Source organism: Dermacentor andersoni, chromosome 9 (genome assembly GCF_023375885.2).
Source record: "Dermacentor andersoni chromosome 9, qqDerAnde1_hic_scaffold, whole genome shotgun sequence".
NCBI lineage: Eukaryota > Metazoa > Arthropoda > Arachnida > Ixodida > Ixodidae > Dermacentor > Dermacentor andersoni.
In genome coordinates this window covers 66166793-66186553 of record NC_092822.1, presented here as the reverse complement: position 1 = coordinate 66186553, position 19761 = coordinate 66166793, and the positions used below count along the sequence as shown (strand labels likewise).

The 19761-nt window shown below is 50.1% G+C and overlaps 2 protein-coding genes and 1 long non-coding RNA gene across 4 annotated transcripts in view; 2 read left to right on the top strand and 1 right to left on the bottom strand.

The window, feature by feature from the left end:
* The window catches only part of LOC126528192 (sodium- and chloride-dependent neutral and basic amino acid transporter B(0+)-like), a 60315-nt gene that overhangs the window by 18017 nt on the left and 22537 nt on the right, over window positions 1–19761 (top strand). Inside the window, exons 2-3 of one of the 2 annotated variants that reach the window (XM_050176071.3) lie at window positions 7816–7911; window positions 18854–19040. In XM_050176071.3, the coding sequence (XP_050032028.1) occupies window positions 7816–7911; window positions 18854–19040 (283 nt within the window). Of the gene's footprint in view, window positions 1–7815; window positions 7912–8109; window positions 8166–18853; window positions 19041–19761 lie in introns of those variants that run through there. The other variant, XM_055069179.2, reaches the window with a different exon arrangement.
* LOC129384066 (uncharacterized) lies at window positions 5211–6736 on the top strand. Its single transcript, XR_008611826.2, has 2 exons — window positions 5211–5659; window positions 6421–6736. It is a non-coding gene; the product is annotated as an uncharacterized lncRNA (long non-coding RNA).
* Window positions 9473–15870, bottom strand: LOC126528191 (neprilysin-2-like). Its single transcript, XM_050176068.2, has 4 exons — window positions 15663–15870; window positions 14727–15072; window positions 10361–11817; window positions 9473–9982 (listed from the first exon to the last, which is right to left on the bottom strand). Exons 1-4 carry the CDS (start codon window positions 15794–15796, stop codon window positions 9535–9537), a joined length of 2385 nt encoding a protein of 794 aa, XP_050032025.1. The 5' UTR covers window positions 15797–15870; the 3' UTR covers window positions 9473–9534.

Below are 19761 nucleotides of genomic sequence, written 5' to 3'. Positions count from 1 at the left end.
CACCCCCATCGTGTGCGGTTTACTGAAACTCAATAAATGGGACAATATTCGTTATCCTTCTCACGAAATTCAACGTAATCCAGTGACCCTCATTTCAACCGTGAAGATGCGGTGGCTCAGGAGTTCACTCGGATGCGCTTTGAGAGCAAAGTGTAAGATTCACAAGCCTGATTTCCTTTTATGACTTGCTATGAATTCATGTCATCGTCTTTCATATTTCAACATTATGCTTTGCCGGCACAATGACAGACAAACTGACAGACAGAACGACAGAAATGACACACAGAATGGTCCTTGCTCAAGTAAAATTGTTCGCATATGGCGTCACGTATGCGTTTGGTTAGAGTCATACATTAGAGTAATATATACATGTCCAGAAAACACGTAAGTGGCTAGCAGACGCCTTTCTTCCGGCTCGATTCGGCTGAGCCTACAGCTAGTAGCCACTTTTTAAAGCTTTACTGCAGCCCTGGATCTCTACAAAGGAGCTGGTAGCTCAGCTAGAACTCCCTCAACTTCCGGCTGGTTGACATCTGGGGAGGCTATGTAAACATGGATACCATAGCCATATTTTTAGATCTGTGGCCCCAGATGTCTACAAATCTGCTGAGTATAGGTCAGCTAATAATCCCTCCACTTACGACTATAGTTGGTGTTTTGGGAAGCACTCTGAATACGGCTAGTAGCCATCTTTTATAGGACGTATGCCACTGATTTCTCCGTCTCAAAATAAATCGGCATTTTGGGCCTCTGGGCTGAAATTTCACAGCAGGTTTCCGAACTTCGCGTTTCAGCGGGAGATGCGTGGTTCATACGATTCCGCGTGCTATCCGGTGTGCGACCCATCCGAGAGAAGATTGCTCTAAATTTTAGTACCTAATGGAAGCTGCCCCAAATTGTGAGATACGGATGTTTGTATTCGCCGGATAACAAGCCGGATCACAAGCCAAATCGCAGTGCATGTATCCTGCTTTAAAAAAAGTATACCATGCACATCAAATCAGTCTTCAGGACCTTCTGATCCGTCGCACGACCCTTCGGCAAGATGGATGGTCGTGCTTCTGTAATCCTGGGGAAATCTGTTGGGGACTTGTTGGGAGCTTGCTTAAAGCTTTACTATACAATCGGACGGACAATCTTTTTCTAAGCCTGTGTGTTTTGCGTTGGCTGCAGATGAAATAAGGTGCAGTTCCGCGTGTGATCCGACGTCCGGCTTGACGCATACAAACGTTGTGCTCACAGGTCATCAGTTTCCTGCATAAAGGCTTCAGCACTGGGGGCATCCTCCTTTCAGGCGCGTCATTATCGGTTGCGCCCTCTCATATCGCGTGTCTCCTATGCATTTGCCTTCATATACACATGACCGCGCGTGCGCATGTGTGCGCAATGGTAGTACAGGCCCGCCATCATTGTGGCGAGATGGGGTTTCTGGTAGTTCATGTTGTTCTATAGGTATAGCGCACGCGGGAAAAGAGGGACACGAACGTGAAAACACCTAAGCAGTGTGCGCGTCGTTTCGAGCACAGCTGCTGCTGATCCGATGCGACACGACCGGTAATGCGCCGACTATGGCTCTGCAGTTCTCTTTTCGACCGTGTCATGCACGTATACACCCGTCGTGTCGATTTCGAGGTCAACGCCCCCCCGTGCGCGGACGTCCGGGGTTGTCCTGCTAACGCCGCGTCACGCAGTTCGTCGCAATGTCACATTAGGTTGCGCGGGCACGATCTTCTCGCTTTACGCGATCTCGGCTACGAGCTCTCTCTCTCTCTCTCTCTCTCTCTCTCTCTCCATTCTGTCTGCGCTCGTGAGAGCTTGAAAGACGCGTGCGTCGCGTCACGGCGATACCGCGTCGAGGGTCTTCTCACACGTACACACGCAACAACACGTATACGGCAGTGAGCAAAAAGCACGTGGATCAAGGTATGGCAAAAGTGTGTTTGCGTTCAGACGCAGAAACACACATTGACGAGCGCGCGGGAAAGTTCGCGACGCCGAGTTCTGACTACAGTCCTCAATTTCGAGTTTACGTTCATGTAAGCGGAGAACGAAACTGGCTCTGACACGAAATCCCCACTGTCCGTGTACATTTGCTCATGGCAGAACACCCATCGTCGACGTCGTGACTCTGTCGCTGCGGATTTGGCACCCTGATAACTGCCACGTTAAGTATTCATGTTGGGAGATGTGCAGACAGTGTCAAAACTGATCGCTGGTACTATACTAACATACATAATGTGTAGACTCACGATATTATTGCACAAAGAAGTAAAAAGAAAAAAAAAGCGACTGCCACAATTTGCGCGCACTAAACGAAAGTGGTTAAGCCTAAAAAAATAGTGACACAACAGCAAATGTACACACAATATCAAATTAAACAGCAAAACCGAACATATATCTGAACGAAGATTTGTCTACGTGTATGATATTTCTCCCGTATACGTGGATAGAAAGTTGATGTCGACTCACCTCGTGACAACATATCATATCTCGAAAGCAACGCGCCATGAGGAGGTACAGCATCCGTATGCACCTACGTCAAAACCAAGGACGCGAGGTAACGACGATGTTTACATGCCAAACGACTGTTTTCTCGGAATGACGGTTTCGTTCAGATGCGCGTGTGTGATTACAGCTCTCACGAGTCGCGCGTGAGACATTCTGGCGCCTCTTTTCGCACACTGTCTTCACTCAATAACACCAAGAGCACACCTGTGTTGTCGAGTCATACTAAGCCATTGTCCTTCCAGCTACGTTATACTTGTATTTTGTCTTGCGTGTTCGTAGCCGCGCGCGCATTTTTTTTAGGTTCTTCCTCCGGGCGTGCTCACAGTTTTGCTTTCTTTTTTATTTTTGTGTGACATTCAACGTTTCGTAGCGTTTTTGTCGTCTCTGTTCCTGAACGAACACGCCATGGCGCAGAAGTGCAGTCGTATCAACCGAAAATTTACTCCGCGGTGAAGCAGTGTCCGCTAAACGCATGTAATTTTGCCCTACCCTCAACCTCGTCGAGCACCACAATAAAGGTTCAAATGATGGTGTGACAAAACGCGGTTCTGGCAAGAGTGTGGTTTCGGTGCTGGTACCCGCATATATAGTGACACTATTTACGGGCCTGTGACTTGTGTTCGAACGTCTGGTACTGTGTAGTGTGTTGTTGTTAGCTTTTTCTTCTGCTTTATTCTTGTCTACGTAGTATACTTGAAATTTTCAGATATGCAGCTATTCTACAGATATCTACACATACAGATGGCGCGCTACCCTGGCGCCATCTCGTAGCGGTCGTCGCTGCGGAGCCCGTCTTGCGCGGCACCACGCTTTCCTCCTCACGCTTTTACCCTCCTCCTCCGCATTCCTCCTCACACTCTCTTCGCTATCGCCGTCTTTCATCGCCCGCTGCGCTCCGCGTTCGCTTCTTCATCCTTCGCTGTGCTCGTTCGCTCGGCTACGCCGAGAACGCCGACGCTCAACACGGGAACGCCTTTTGGACGTTCGGCTTGACATTGTGTATCGAAAATCTGCGAGACGGAACTGCTGAAGCCACTCCGGAAAACCTCAGCTTGTTAATAGACAATTTTAGTGCGTCCGGTATTCCGGCAAGCGCGGGCGGTTTGCCGTATGAGCGGGGGCGTAAACGTGAGCGGCCAGATTGGTGGCGCCAGCTGGCGTTGCAAAGCTCAACCACATAAACACAGAATCAATTACTATGTTCTTAGCTGCTGGCGTAAATTTTCGACAACGGCGAAATCGTGTTCACAATTACGCCGCTGCCGAAAATTTGGACCAGCAGCGAAGAAGGATATAGTGGGTTACTGCAATTTTAGCTCTGTGTTTGTTCGGTTGAGCTTTATGCCACCAGGCGGCTGCACCGCTCCGGTCGCTCACGTTTACGCCCACGACCATCCGGCAATCCACTCAAACCACCTGCGTTTGCCGGAGTAGCGGACGCGCTAAATGTCTCTAATTTCGAGCTCGGAGTTGTTGTTGAATGACGAAAAATGAGAAGTCAGGCATTTCGAAACTTTCGAACATTATTCGGGGGAAAAATGACAATACAACTAAAATAACAGCACACACCCCAGGCGGCACGTCAGGTCGGGCCAACGTTGGAAACATATTGGCACTTCCTGGCCCAATGACGGCCTAAGATTAACAGCGTGGTTCCAATATTGGCAGTGCCATTCTGAATCCTGGCCCAATGATGGCCTAAGGTTAACAGCGTAGCGCGAATATTGGCTGTGCCATTCTGATAGAGATCCAACGTTGGCCCACAATACACAGTCAGTAAACAATATTGGCTGTGCCATTCTGATAGAGATCCAATGTTGGCCCACATTACACAGTCAGTAAACAATATTGGCACTGCCGTTCAACAAGGCGGGAATTATTGGACCGACTTTCGAACGGATTTCCCAATATGGGTTAATAGTTGGCTTTCTTTGGAGGACATTGGCCCGTAATAAGCCAATTTTCCCCTTGTCGGTTTTTAGTGCTCTACGACTTGCTGATATTGAACAACGTGTTTTGAAAACTGATCACAGGCACACTGCGCAGGAACCAGAAATATGCTCTCCCATGTCAACTCCATGCATCGTACACCGCCAATTTTGTGCTTCGCGTTCAGCGAAATGCGCCCCCTAAAGAGAAAAGCCAGTGCACCACGTAGCAAGCAGGGGAAGTCGCATAAAATTAGCCGCTGTTTTATTGATCGTGCATGGGAACATGAGCTTTCCATAAGAAGCAACGGTATTGCGAATTTGTCTGCGCATTGTATATTTTGCATGTACGCTCCGCGGCTTTGGATGATCAGGATTCCGAGGAGAATCGCTAATTACAGTGCCACAGAGTTGATGGAACCGTTTTATATTGCATCGAGATGGAGCGCATATGTATTAGTGAAACTTTTGCTTGTTTGCTTAGCATGCATGGCATGTTGCGGTGACATAATCATCATGCTCCTATTCCAATATATTTGTTTTTTCGTGCATGTTTAGTAAGCTCCTTGTATGAATGCCCCTGACAGAAAAAAAAAATTTATTGCACGTTTTGACTTTTCCTCTTGTCTTTGCCTGTAGTTGGCACGGCGCATTCCGGATTTTTTTTTTCCGCCTAACTTTTCGTCCTTCAGCCCCCACTCGCCTCTCCCCCACGCACCCACGTGAGCCTGGTCAAAGCTATCAGCCAAGCACTCAGGCAGCTATAACCTGCTGTGTCGAATTGGCTGCTCTCGGAATACGGGGAAAAGCAGTGGGGTCACTATTGTCCTCCTTGTCTCCCTCCGTCGCTGCCGCCGAAGGAACGCGGTCGGGCTAGGTCCAGCGGGGGAAAGTGGCGTTTACACCGTTTTCTTCATTCACCCTTTCCTTTCACTCTTTCCTTCTATGCATCGCTAGCACGCCGACTGGGTGCAACACCGCCTGAGTGCTTGCCGTCTTGTCCGTGTTTGTCAGCGCACTCCTATCGTGAAAAATGCTCGCTTGCGGTCGTCATTCCTACTGAGAAGCCTACATCTTGAAATACACAGCAAAGTGGCCACGAATTTTTGTGAGTGTTAGAATTAATATAGGCGAAACAACAACCAGAAAAAAAGTCGGCGCTCGTGGCCACCGTCTTCGATGTGGGATGAACTCGGATACACAGAAGCGCGGATCTTACAATGGTGAGTGCATTTCTTTTGCGCATGTATAAGTTTTATAGGGAGCAATATCACCCAATCAATATCAGGCGGTATATATATTACTGAAACAGCCCTGGCTAATGTAGAGTGCATGTAATTACATAGCTCTTTTTTATTCGCAGCCTTTGAATTGTGCCCGGAGTATAACACGTGTAAATCTCTGTGAAGTTAACCCAAAACTCCAGGACTATGATTTTATCTAGCCATGCGCGCGGCCTGATCCTGCTAGCTAGTGATACCGAGGAACCGCGCTTCTTCTCACTGTTCTAGGTCAAGCATCATTTCCAGCCGGCAGTATTTCTTTCTTTTCGTATAATAAATGCCTCTTTTGCTAGTGTTTCCTGAAGGAACTTCTCGGTTTCCACATAAAAATTTCGCGCGAAGACCGCATTCTGCCTAGACAGTCTGAAACTAGGCTTTTTGCGCTGTAGCAGGTTTTGCTGCAATTTTTTAATTATAAAGTGCTACGCTGACTAGGTGTGGGGTGTAAACAAGGCGGACGGATCCTGCGCATTTTATGTTTGTTCTAAATATTCTGTTACACCTACGAAATATGCCATATATGTCGATATATTAAAAAGTGTTAGCTGACAAATCTTGCAAGAAAGTTTCTTGATTCACCCCTTCGACCTCTCTGCTCAGACTCATAATATTGTAGCGGTATGGCGATTTTTCAAAGGAAAACACTGCCACATACATTTGTTATACCAACATCTCCGTTAAAGTTTCTTTTTATTTTACAGTGCAAGCATCTCCAAGTAATGGTGAAGTGGCTATGGGAAATGGTAGCAGTTTCAACGAAACAACCGCGTTATCGTGGTCCTCCGGGGCTTGATCAGCCCGCCATCATCCAAGCACTGACAAACCTGCCTACGGACGTCAGCTCCCTGCCCTGAAACCCCTGGCCAACCTACCGTCCTCGGCACCTTGCCCAATTCCTGTCCTGAGGGCAGTGCCTGTAAATAAACTGTTTGAAGATAACCGAGCGTCACCCATCCAGGTCCACGAAAATGCCTGTTTGTGAACATTTATTCGCAAATAAACTGTCATAAAAGTCAATTTCAGTATCCTTTTATTATTATTTGCAAATACAGATGACTTCTGCTTCTTGACACCTTTTTGTCGAGCTTTCCTAGCTATTATTGAGGAAGACGGAATGGGGACAATTGCTATAAAAAATGCCTCTAGCGAAAGGTTTGCGGTAAGAATGGCTGCGTGCTCTAAAGCCAGCGTATCTAAAATATTCGTCATGCAAAGGGCATTGGCTCAAAGCTGGCATTAAAATGGCAACGATATGGCTCAACACTGGTCCTACGCTGGCAGCACAAGGGCTGCTGCATTGGCATAAAATTGGCCCAATCTTGGCTTTAACGCTGGTCCTACGCTGGTAGCACGATGGCTGCTGCATTGGCATAACATTGGTCCAATCTTGGCTTTAACGCTGGTCCTACGCTGGCATCACAATGGCTGCTGCATTGGCATAACATTGGTCCAATCTTGGCTTTAACGCTGGGTCAGCATTGGATTGGGTTGCACTTTGCCAATATGCCAACGTTGGTCCAATAATGGTACCAATTTCTGCCAGCATTGGGCCATGGTTGGACCATTGCTGGTGTGCTGCCTGGGACTATACATATAAGGAAAGTCACAAGCACACATATAAATGTCATTGGTGACATGAGTACCGGAAGCGCACGGCACTACTTGGTCGGTACATTCACTACATCACACTGTGAGAATGACTCACCACTCTCGTAAAATATCAAGTTTCTCCAAACATAATACGTGGAAAGCATAACGCGGAATCGACCATTCAGACATCCATACTCACACGCACACACACTTAATCGCTTCGTGATAGCCGTAGGAAATAAAATATGTACAACGCACGCCAACATCTTGTGCCAGACATCTAGCATCCGGACTATAACGACGCGAGACAATCGGCCTTGGCAGCGTCTAGACGGCAGAGTATTGTAGAAATCCCTCTGAACGCATTTCCTGCCGGTGCTCACCAATTCTGTACTAAAACTGATGCAATAGACCCGTCTCGCTAGCATTACCTGTTCAGAGGTCATGGTTATACACACCTTTCTAAAGTTGCAATAACAGTATTTTATTTTTTTTTGTACGCGCAGATGAAGCTGGACGTGCCCACGTTCATCAATCCGGCGTTTCAAGAGGATGAGAAGAAAGCCATCGAAGCCAACGGACACACAAATGGCGCCGTCGCAGTAAGTGACGCCTTCCGAACATTTCTCAAGCTTTCGCGCGAGAGCGGCTCGTTCAGCAGACGACTTGGGCGTGTCTGTTCCCCTCCGGAGCAGTTACCGTCGACAAAAAAAATATACAAAGAAAACATTAAGCGCGAAAAGGACACCCCCAAGCTTCGGGGAGATGTCCGCTCCTTACAAGAAACCTTTATTTCTGAACTACTCTTCGTCCGAGTCGTCGTTGTCAGAGTCCCGCTGAGTGCCCGGTCCTGGTGGTGAGTTGATTTCACCGCAACTGTTGGCGTGTTCTATGTGGGCCACTAGCAGAAGGCTCTTGTGTGGGGCGCAGTTCTTTCGGTGGAGCGGTCCAGCTCTCTCGGGTGTATACAGGGAAAGTGATATGTTTGAGCGAATTCAAAAGTGTGTGAAGGGAGGTGCTCTGCGGGCCAGTAAGTACATGGAGCGCGCTGCGGTATTTTTCCGCATGTTTGACACTCTGGTTAGCCGCGTCTGAGTTCTCTATGTGGTGTTGAATAGCATCGATGGGTAGGCGTAAATGTTTCATTTCTGGCGCATTAGTACAGCGCCCCCTCTATCGTGTGTTTGTGAAGACGATGGTAAGAGGAGGAGACATTGGCGCGTTCTAGTAATGTCTAGAAAAGTTGGCCAGCATCGCTAGCAAGTAACTTAATGTTTGGCGGCCCTATTTACACCACAGCAGCTGTTGTTAGGCAGTGTGTTCTCCACTGCCGACGAGTGCTGACGACTTGTGCACCACCTGTCGAGCTGTCGGAGAAACATGACCTCGGCTGACGTCGCCAACGAGTCTAGCAAGTTCGCGGTTTCTTATTATGATGAGAGTGCGATGGTTATTCGCTGATTTAATTACGACCTTTATTTGAATGGCGTTAGTCGATTGCGTACGGGCGAACTGTTCAGATCATTTGCATAACTGCGAGATGAATAAACGGAAACGAGGGGGCTCGATTTATAGCAACAATCGTAAGAAGGGGCCACGTGTATACATGTGGACGCGAACATGTGCTCTTTGCAGACAACATTCGTTCACGCGTGGGATTCGAACCCTCGACGTGGCAGTGTGCATTGGTGCGCACAACAAACGCGACATGCATTCATTTGAACTGCCGCTCAGTTGCTGCAAAATGTGCTTCGTGCGTCACTTGTAACCTGCGGGTCGTCACACTCGCGAATTGTCGAACTCCGTAGCAATTGTTGACAGTGTTTTTTAGGGTGGGTGCGATGCAGTGTGGGTATATACACATGGTGCACGTGATTGTTCATAGCCGTATGGTGGATGCTTCTCGCGCGTTGTATCGTCCGCGAGTTCTACAAGAAATCTTCGTATAGCTTTGCGTTTCACGGGTCCTATATAAACCGGCGTATGTACAGGCACGGCTTTTCCTTTTTTTCTTTTTGTTCAAAAATTTCAGGCACATCCTAATTACCACTGCTGAGCAGTAAACTTTGAACCTCAGCGCTCGAACCCCATTTCAGCGTGCAAAATAAAGTAGCAGCGTCGTTTGGCTGGTGCAGGGTGTCTGAAACGGAAACTTCATTGATCTTTTGAGAAACCGAACCGAACGACGACAGGTTTATTGAGTCAGCTGGGTCAGCCACTACAGACTACCACACGAGGCAGCGGTCCTGTGGGCTCATCTCGTTGCCCGGCTGGCAGCCGAAGGCCTCCGAGAACTTGGCAAAGTTGCGCAGCGGGATGTTGACCTTGATCTCGGGCGAGGTCTCGCCGAAGCCCAGCAGCCGCTTGGCGTACGCCAGGCTCCGGTGGTCGCACTGGCTCAGCGCGTAGTACACGAAGAAGATCTGCTCCAGCGTGAAGCCGCCGAACGGCGCCCTGGTCCTGCGGGCCGTCATGGTGTCCATGCCCAGCAGGCTGAGGTAGTAGTCGTACAGCGGGGGCACCACCGCGTTGTCGGCGATGTTCTCCGCGAGGTCGCCCACTATGTCCACGTCCGGAAGCTTGAGCTGCATTTCCTCCCTGTACTGCTTGAAGAAGCAGTCCCGGATGTGAGAGTACTTCTCGGCGGTCGCCTTGCTCCACCAGTCGACGATCCTGGGTGGTAAGTAAAGGAGAACCGTTCAAGTAAAATATAAGATTTCACAGACTCATTGGTTACACGGCTGTAATACGCAACTGCGGGGTGCTTCTCAGCACTGTGAGTCGCAGATCCGATTCCAGGTCGCATTCAGATGGAAGCAAAATGGTATAAACGCTCATGCACTTAAATTTAGGATCACGCGTTAACTACTCCCACGTGGTCAAAGTTCAGAGATGAGTTGGCTGTGAACAGTTCCGACAGGCCGGCGTCCTGAAGCAAGCGAAGTAGATGAGGAATCACTCGTCGCAAGTATTCATTTGATATAAGAAAGCATAACCACACGAAAAGCTTTCTCTACCAACGTTAGATTCAACAACCAAGCGTATACGAACCTGTTTCGGTGGTCCACCGAAGCGCCCCTATCGTCCACGGCGAAGAACAGTCCCTTGAGCAGGAACTGCGCCACGATCGGCACGAACAGTGGCTCCACGCTCTGCGACAGTCCCCTCAGGAATGCCAGCACGGCGTACGGCATGAACAGGTGGTTCTTCCCGTGTATGTACTCGATGTCCGGGTGCAGACTGCTCACGTGATGGAGGTTGTCCAGGTCCAGGGTGCGGTGCCAAGGATCGAAGTACGTCCGCTTGGTGTTCGCCTGTATGGCGTAGAAGCTCTGCAGCAGCTTGAGGCCGTCGAACGGGGGCGCCTTGGGGTCGTAGTACAGCGCCGGGACGCTCAGGTCGCGAACGTTGGTGCCCATGAAGTCGAAGTTGACGTTGAGGATCTTCTCCTTGGCGATGACCCTTTCCACGGGGTTGAGCCAGTAAGCGTTCTGCACCAGGTTGGCCATGAGGTTCTGCGTGTGGTTAAACATGTGCTCCACCTGGTTGTCGAGAGCGGTCGAGTACTTGAGTGGGTTGTCGCCGCCCAGCGTCATGAGCGTGAACATGCGCATACCGAAGGGGAACAGGTCTTCCAGCAGGTGGACGCATGCCTGGAAGCGCTCCCCGACGCCCACGACGAGCTTGTCCCGGCTGAGTGGCACGAGAAACTCTGCCTCGTCCGGCAACATTGGGGACAGGTGGACCATGGTCCGGTAGCCCATGTAGTTGGCCAGCGTCGTGTAAGACGTGTTGTCCATGATGTCCGCCACGTCGGCCAGGTACTCGGGAGCTAACGCTTCCACGATGTCGATTTTGTTGAGCGGGTACCGGAAGATGACGTTGACGTAGTCCCTCCAGCTCCACTTCTGGCTCTCGGGCAGGGACGCCAGCGACCTCTTGCGGGCGAGCGGCGGGACGAACGTCTTCATCTCCGCGGCCTCTTCCAGTCTCATCTCGAGGATGACTATGTTCTCGGCAAGCAGCTCGACGTTCTCCATCACGTTGAGGATGCTCAGTGCCTTGGCGACCACCTGGCTGTAGTTGAAGAGGTTCTCGTTGGTGTGTCGCAGCTGGTGGCGACGCAGTATCGTTCGGGGAACGTCCAGCTGCACGGAGTAGTCGTGGGCGTACTCGTTCACCACTCTCACCTCGGTGAAAGGAAAGATTCCCAGTGTGCCATCGATGAAGCCCGCGATGCCGGAGACGTTCCATTCGGGAGGCACGTTCGGGAAGGGCCAGCCGCGCAGACCGAGCTTGCCGAGAAGTTCCTGCCAGGGATCCCAGCCGAGGCCGTTGCGACTGTAGATGGAAGTGCAGTTGGGTATGAAGAACAGCGCCTGACTGATGAAGGTTCCGGGAAACTCGTAGTAGGTCTTTTGCTTCAGTTGGAAGTACTGCTTGAGTGCCTTCGGCAGGTCGTACATGAGCTTTGCCGTCGTCTGGGACCGGTAGGGAGCGTCGTCCGGCTGTGGAGGAAAACCGAAGAAAGTTCTCGTGAATTGAATTGTTACAGAAGTCGGAAACCGCACGCGCAACGTAACTTACTCTAGTTTATTGGAGAGGCAGAAAAAGCTTTTCACAGATTTTGGGCTGAAGAAAACTAAGGATAACAAAGAGTAACTCAGGGCTCAAAAATAACTCGGAGAATTACGGTCACACGCACACTCAGATGTTGATAACGTTTCGGATATATACCTAGTGCAGGTACCGTGTAGCCATTAGGAATTACGAAACGGCATAAAATTCGTGAGGGACCGCAATCCGTTGTATTGCTAGTGTATGCAACCTAACGAGATGAAGTTCGTCGAACTCATAATTACATACGTAAACGCATCCGACATTATATGGCCAGTAGACGTTTAACGGGCTATAATGGTTTTATTTATTTATTCAAGTTGGAAGCTCCTGGGACTCAACGATGTTTAACGGCCCCGAAACTCGCCGGCGGCAACAACACGAATTTTTACATGCACCATTTAAGCACCGCGTTGTTCAACGACAATTCCAGTCTTACAGCAGCCCGCCGACTTCACCGAGGTGTTTTCGTGTCAGTAAAAGGACTTTTTTCCGCCAGAAGCCCCAATCCATTACGAGGCATGGTGGTGGTGGTAAACATTTATTGCTTGAGCCTTTTTACAACATTACTTGTGAGGGGGCTCAGGAGCGCGTAGGGTGTCCGGGAGTTTGTGGCCCTCGGCGACCCTCAGAGCCCAGTCCACCAGCCGTATTTGATCGGCTGGGTTGGAGCTAGACACCGCGGTCTCCCATCCCTCTACGTCGGTGAGTTGCCACTCGGAGGGTGGCTGGAGCTCAGGGCATAAGAACATAATGTGATGGAAGTTAGCTCTAGGTGCGCCGCAGAGCGTACATTCCTGTTTATATAGGCCTGGATGAACCAGGGCGAGAAAAGCTGGGGAAAGAAAAGTTTGTGCCTGAAGCTGGCGCCAGGTACTTTGTTGGAATTTTGTTAAGGATTTATCTGGGGGAGGGTATCTCAACCGCATTTCGCGGTAGTGGAGGGTGATCTCGTGATATTCGACCAATCGGTCTCTGGCGTTATCCAGGTAATCGGACGGCGTGGCTCGGTTGACGGCTACTCGAGCGATAGAATGGGCCATCTCATTGCCTGGATGGCCTGCGTGCGCGGGCACCCAGATGAGCTTAATTGGTCTGAGGGGGGTCTGATGATTGAGAATTTTCAGTGCCGGTTCATGAACTCGGCCTTTCGAGTAGTTGCGGATTGCAGTTTTGGAATCACTAAGGATAACCTCGGCAGCGGTGGTTGAGATGGCCAGCGCTATGGCAGCCTCCTCCGCCTCTATGGACGTGCGCGCGTGTATTGTGGCAGCTGTGATGTAACCAAGTTGATGGGACACTGCACTTACGGCATAGGCTGGTTTCTGTGGGTAACTATATAGCGGCGTCGACACACACAGTGAGGTGGTCGTGTTCGTGTTGTTTGTAGAGGGCTTTTGCCCTGGTCTGCCTGCGTGCCTCGTGATGCACGGGGTGCATGTTTTTAGGCAGGGGGAGAATAGTGATGCAGTTTTGTATGTCCGATGGTAAAGGACATGTCTGATGGGCCTTGGAAGTCGGGATTAGTCCTAGTTTATCCAGGATGTGCCGACCTGTGGTGGTAGAGGACAGCCTCTCAATTTGGGCTGTGCGATGGGCTTCCGTGAGCTCATCAAATGTGTTATGTACCCCCATGCGAAGGAGGCGCTCGTTTGGCGTGTGCCTGGGGAGGTTAAGTGCAGTCTTATACGCTTGACGTATAAGGGCATCCACTTTTTCCGTTTCCGTCCGGTTGAGATGTAGGTATGGGAGCGAGTATAGTACTCTGCTTATGACAAAAGCCTGCACTAACTTTCTCAAGTCATGCTCTCTCATCCCATTGTGTCTATTGGCTATCCGCTTAATCAGGCGCATAGTGTGGTGTACTGTGGTGGTGAGTTTGTTCAAGGTCGCCGTATGTCTGCCGTTGTTCTGCATGACCATGCCAAGCACTCGTAGCTGTGTGACCTCTGGAATGGAATACGTCTTCATGTGGATACGGATGCTGGGGTTTGGAGTTGGGTCTGTGCGACTCTTGGGGGGGTGAAGAACAAGAAGTTCCGACTTGGTCGGGGAGCACGCGAGACCTATTGCCATAGCCCGCTCCACCACCACATCGGCCCCTGCTTGTAAGGTCGCCTCCATGTCGCCTATGCTGCCTGTAGTGGTCCACAAGGTAATATCATCTGCATACAGGGAGTGCGAGAGGTTGGGAATATTTGCCAGGTCTCTGGCCATGGGAATGAGAGTAAGGTTGAAGAGGAGTGGCGAGAGCACTGACCCTTGCGGTGTGCTTCTGCTACCCAGTTGGACCTTGTCTGTTGTCAGTTCTCCCACAGTAAGGACCGCAGCCCTGGCCTGTAGGAAAGCTGTGACATAGGCGTGAGTTCTCCCGCCTACGTGTAGATCGGATAAGGCGTTCAGCACTGCGGTATGTTCCACATTGTCAAAGGCCTTGGTCAGGTCGAGTGCTAGTATGGCTCTTGTGCGTTTGACATGCCGGGGGTGCAGGACTTCTTCAGAGAGCTGAAGCATGACGTCTTGCGTGGATAGATGCCCGCGGAAGCCAATCATTGTGTGAGGGAAGAGATTATGTGTTTGCATATGCTGTTGGAGTCTTTCTAGTATGACATGTTCGAAGAGCTTACCTAGACATGAAGTGAGTGAAATCGGACGTAGGTTTTTTAGATCTAGCGGCTTGCCTGGCTTGGGAATAAAGGTTATCTTTGCATGGGTCCACTGTGGTGGGAGGGTTCCTGCAGCCCAGTGCGAGTTAAAGAGTTGGGTTACGAGGCATCGCAACATGCTTACGACGCAGTACCTTGGCGTTTCGCACGGCCCAGCTTCGCGAGCAGACGAAGGCGTAGAAGTTCTCGCACGGCTCCTGCAGCTGGTCGAGCCGCGCGTGCACGTAGGCGTCCTGGCGTTCGCACACCTCGCGGCTGCACACCAGGCTAGGGCTGGATCGCCGGTGGCGACCGGCCACGTCCGGTGACTGCGGGTACCAGTCGCGCCTGATGTTCGGCGCCATGGCAGCAGCAGCAGCAGCAGCGGCGGCGGCGGCGGCGGCGGCAGCAGCGCGTCCGGTGATGGTACGCTGTTGGGCGGGGCCCTTTGTGACTCCCCGTATCTCTAGAAGCCTCGGCTGTTTGGACGACGTCCGATTCCTGAGCGCCGGGCAAGATTTCAGAAGACCAGCGCGTGGCGAGACGACTATTCTCGCAGGCATCGAGTACGCTTCAACAAAGGCGCATTCCTGCAAAATTGATCCCCCCTCCCCCCCCCCCCCTTCGCTGCCCACAAAGTTTTCTGTGTAGCGGGATACCTGGCATAAAATGACGTGCGACAAGACCTGTCCTCCCCCAATCGAGCGCTTAGAAAATCCAAGCTCAGAAGCTCCCTGCTTCCTGTCACTCTCTCTGTCGAGCTCCTTGTCGATTTTATGCGCGTTCCAAGACTCTAAAGATGTGTACCAACTTGCTTAACAACGCACATTGCTAAGCTCAGAAGACTGCCAATTAGTGGGCAAGTGGGTGTACGTTCCTGTCTTGCAACAACGTGACAAGGACGTACCGAGGAAAGTAGTGGACATTGCTTGGTCCTCGTCGCGCTTTTGGATTCACGAGAACCCACTCGGCGAACTCTAAGCAACCGCGTGTCTGCCGCGTTTCGACGAGCCTTCGCATATCGCTGCGACGTCCTTCGAACGAGGAACGAGCTATAGGGACCCGTGCGTATACAGGCTAATAAGGCTTACCATGCTCTGGATTGGGCAGGGTCTTCCTGGTTCGCCTTGGAGAGCTTGTGTAGGGCGACGGCTGTGACCAGGCCGAGGGTGATCACGGTGGTCAACGCCGCCGCGCGACCCGGGGAGCACCGGACGTCGACCATGATGGAGCCGGGTTGGACGGCAGCACGCTGCCCCTGCGGCTATCTTCTTCTGAGCGGCGGTCGCTCCACGCGCAGCGTTGCACACGCCGCTCGTGCCTGCTAGTTGCTTCATCCTCGTCTTCAAGCTTCAGGTGTTGGTGGTAACAACTTTATTAAAATTCTGCTCAGATGAGATCTGGCAGGCCCGAGTCCCAGGATGGTCCCTCACGAGGAGCGACCCTTTTGGCCCAAGCAACGAAGGCTTTTTGTAGTTTTTGATCTGGCGTTCTCAGCAGCTCCTCCCACGTGTGTTGTGAGGAAGCTGGCAGGAGTGACCTGGGAGGGGATAAGCCCTCGCACCCCCAAGGAATGTGGTTTTGGGTGGCCAATGTTTGATTTGTGCAGTTTTGACATATTGGGTTCCATTGCCCGTTGGTAATTATGGCCAGCCAATGTGGGCTGGGGAACGAATTAGTTTTGGTTCGACGCAGGGTCGAGGCTTGTGTTCGCGTGAGGCTTGCATTTGGAGGCGGATAGATTCACCTTTTCTGCTTGTAGTAATTTGTTATTTCAGGGTATGTCGTCGGTGCCTCATCCATGGGATCCGACTCGGACAACCGGGTGGTGTGCCCTTCAAGCTTCAAGTTTGCTGTCGCGATATATACGTGGGCGTAAATTCTAGCGCGGAATACGAAGGCAACGGGGCAACATCATACAACGTATATAAACTTGCAGAACGTCTTGGTGTCACGGAACGTTCCACGAATTGATCGGTGCTTAGTGCGGAAGATTTTTCCAATGTGCGATGACTCGAGGCAATGTAGATGATCTGAGTTCTCGCGTCGTATCACGAATGCGCATGAAACTTAAGCTTATCGCAACACCGTCTCAAACTGCCTTCGTCGCAAATTTCCTGCTGAAGTTGCGGAGACTTCATGGCAGTTACGCATTGCCGGTCAAGGGCTGTGCCTTCACGCGAAGGCCACAGAGAGAGAGAGAGAGAGAGAGAGAGAGAGGAGACTGAACCCGTCGGCTACCCTACACGGAAGGAGGGGAGAGCTGCAAAAGAAAGAGCAGATGAGAAAAGGGGAACGCGCGCGCGTTCGAACGGTCGTCGTTAATGCATAAGCGGTTACAGATACTACTAGATGTCAAGGAGCTCAACAACGCTTTCGTGTCCCTTTGTGTCAATAATGCACGAGGCCACGGTCTCATAGCATTATTTTCCTTGACATCCTCGAACTGCTTCAAAGCGGTGCGAAGTGCTCGATGACATTGCTCATTCAAGAAAGAACAGTCTCTCTGGCTCTTCAAGATAAGAACGAATAACGTAAATTTCTCTCTCGAGTGAAGCTACGGGGGAAGATTAGAGGTTGCAACGCTATATTCTGTCTTTCGGTGCTCAAAGGGTTCTTGAAGTGGTAAACTTATGCATTACACGTGAGTTAAAAGGACGGGCGCGACGAGCAGAGCAGAGATGAGAACGATGAACTTCTCCATCAATGACCAATGCCCATATGGTCGGTACGCACCCCGTTTGCGAGCTCCCAAGGTAACACGTTTAAGCAAAGGCAAATCAAGAGGAGCACTTAATTTTTTAACTGCTCTTAAGTCCATGTAGAAAGACTACATAGTGGAAAGAGTGTAGCGGATGACGCTATGCACAGAGGCGTGATGATAAGCATGCACGTGACCAACAGTCCAGTTCAGGCTTGAAGTCCAGACCCGTGAGATCGCAATAGTCCTGGCAACGAGATGTAGTCTCGCTAGGGTTTCACTCTTATACTTCTGGCGATGACTGGCAGACGGAGAACTTGTACAAAAATAAATAATCATCGACTTTCTTTTTCCCAAGTTCTGCCTTCGTTCAGTGGGTTTAATCATGTCGAATCAACTAGCACAAACCTGCACCTTGCTGAAAGGGGTGAAATAACAAAAAAAGTATTTCATAACCAAAAGAAAAAGAAAGACACTACTTTGAATCGATGGACGAAGCCGCACCGCCCAGCTGTTCTACTGCAACGATGGACCCGCAGCGCTACCTCAATGAATCTCAACAAACTACAAATAAGATGAAGATGTAGATAGGAATTAGAAAAAAACTGGGTGCACACTCATTACTTTCTGTAAATGAATATGAAACAAGAAGCAAGCTCTGCGGCGCATCCTACCAGAGAGTCTTATGTGCATCTTGGAAATCGTGCATAGTGCAAGAGCAACAGGCGTAACTGTGGGTATTTCGGAAGGGGCTGGGAGGCAGACTTACCTGCTCCCAAGCCTGGGTAGTTTTACTCAGCGTCAAGATGAACAGTGGTAGAACGAGGCACGCCACTGGAGGCAACGTTTCGATGAAATGACTTGTCTTTGTCACGGCAGCATTAAGGTCCGGATAAAAACTCCAGTAATGTCTGACAAAGAAAGAAGAGTATAGGGGTGCGGGAATATACGAAACATTACGAATAACGAATCGAACAATCCTCTTTTCGCAAGTCCGAATAACTTTTCGGATAGTTTTCGAAATCTCCTCGTCGTCGATTTTACGCGCTCACTCATGAGCTTTAAGCAAAAGCGCGATAACTTTAATTCTGTCCACAGTGGACGTAACGTACTAGAGCGAACAAACTGCTTAGTTGTTTCTAGTGTTCCCTTCGTGCCTTTATTGAGACATATTTTATAATAATGCCTGTATAGTAATGCCAAACCTTAAAATTTGAAAATCAGGATGTGAGAATTGCTTGATATTAACTGTGAGGTACTTTATTTGCAGACTGTTTGAAAAATATTCGTTGTTCGATTCGATTTGCTGCTGGGTCTATTGGATTCGTATTCGATTCGATGCTCCCATAGAAATTGCTATTCAAACCCTCCACAAAAAAAAAAAAAATCACACGTTTTGTTTCACCAACAGCTGAGACGTTCCGCAGGAGACGACGGCCTTTGAGAGAGCGGTTTAAGAAAAGATCTCTTTAGTTACAGAGCAACGTTCGCAAGAATTGCCGTATGCGCTGTACTTGTGGATACCGCGGACCCAATTTAGCCGGGGAACTAATGTTCATTGCTCTTGTTCTTGCGCTACAGAATGGCGCAGTTCACCCCCACGCGCCCATGGAGCTCAGGCCGGTTGCCGACCAGGTCGACTCTTCGGCGCCCATCGAGAGGGGCCAATGGGGCAGCAAGGCCGAGTTCATCCTGTCCTGCATCGGGCTGTCCGTGGGAATCGGCAACATCTGGAGGTTTCCCTTCCTGGCCTACCAGAACGGAGGAGGTACGCGCTCCCCTGATCTAACGTGCGCTCGTGGTTTAGTATATGTATATAACCATTAAAAGCCAACAAACAATGACGCCAAGGACAGCATAGTGGAAATCACTTGTACTTATTCATGGAATTAATGTAAATGAAAATGGATGAAAAAAACAACTGACCGCAGGTGGGGCAAGCACCCACGTCTTCGCATTACGCGTGCGATGCTCTTACCAATTGAGCTACCGCGGCACCGTTTTTCCGTCCACTTTCTGAGGTGTTTCTGGGTTTATCTACTAAAACTAACCCTGGGAGTGTTAGCCAGCGCCGCCCCTCCCAAGCCCTGGCGGCGGATGTGGAACATCCTTTCTGCTGCAGGCGTCACATGTACGTGAACTTTTGGGGGGGAGGCAACTGGTCAGTAAACTTATACATGCTACCTGAAGGCATCGATGCTGCCGTATTCAAGACCCTCGCTATGTAATGAACGAGAAGAAAGTAAACCGATGGATCCGATCATCATTTGTTATATCATGCGGGGGGGAGGGGGGGGAGTTAAGGAGATGTATACAAATATTCAAGAATGAAAAGTATTTATAGCATGCTTGATTAACTCAAGCAGCCTAGGTGACTGTATGTCACTGCACCATATCAAAGGGGATACCAAGAAATCGCCTTCATCATCAGTCATCATCTGCCTTCCGCGTTTCCGGTTTTCTGTTGTTCATTAAAGAAGTAATACCTT

What these genes read in the sequence shown, in the direction of transcription:
- LOC126528191 (XM_050176068.2), bottom strand. Translation starts at nt 15,796, where the DNA reads ATGGTCGACGTCCGGTGCTCCCCGGGTCGCGCGGCGGCGTTGACCACC. An exon ending in CCTGCCCAATCCAGAGCATG is followed by an intron (nt 15,073 to 15,662) that starts GTAAGCCTTATT and finishes CCCGGCGCTCAG; the next exon opens with GAATCGGACGTCGTCCAAAC. An exon ending in TCGGTGGACCACCGAAACAG is followed by an intron (nt 9,983 to 10,360) that starts GTTCGTATACGC and finishes CTTACCACCCAG; the next exon opens with GATCGTCGACTGGTGGAGCA.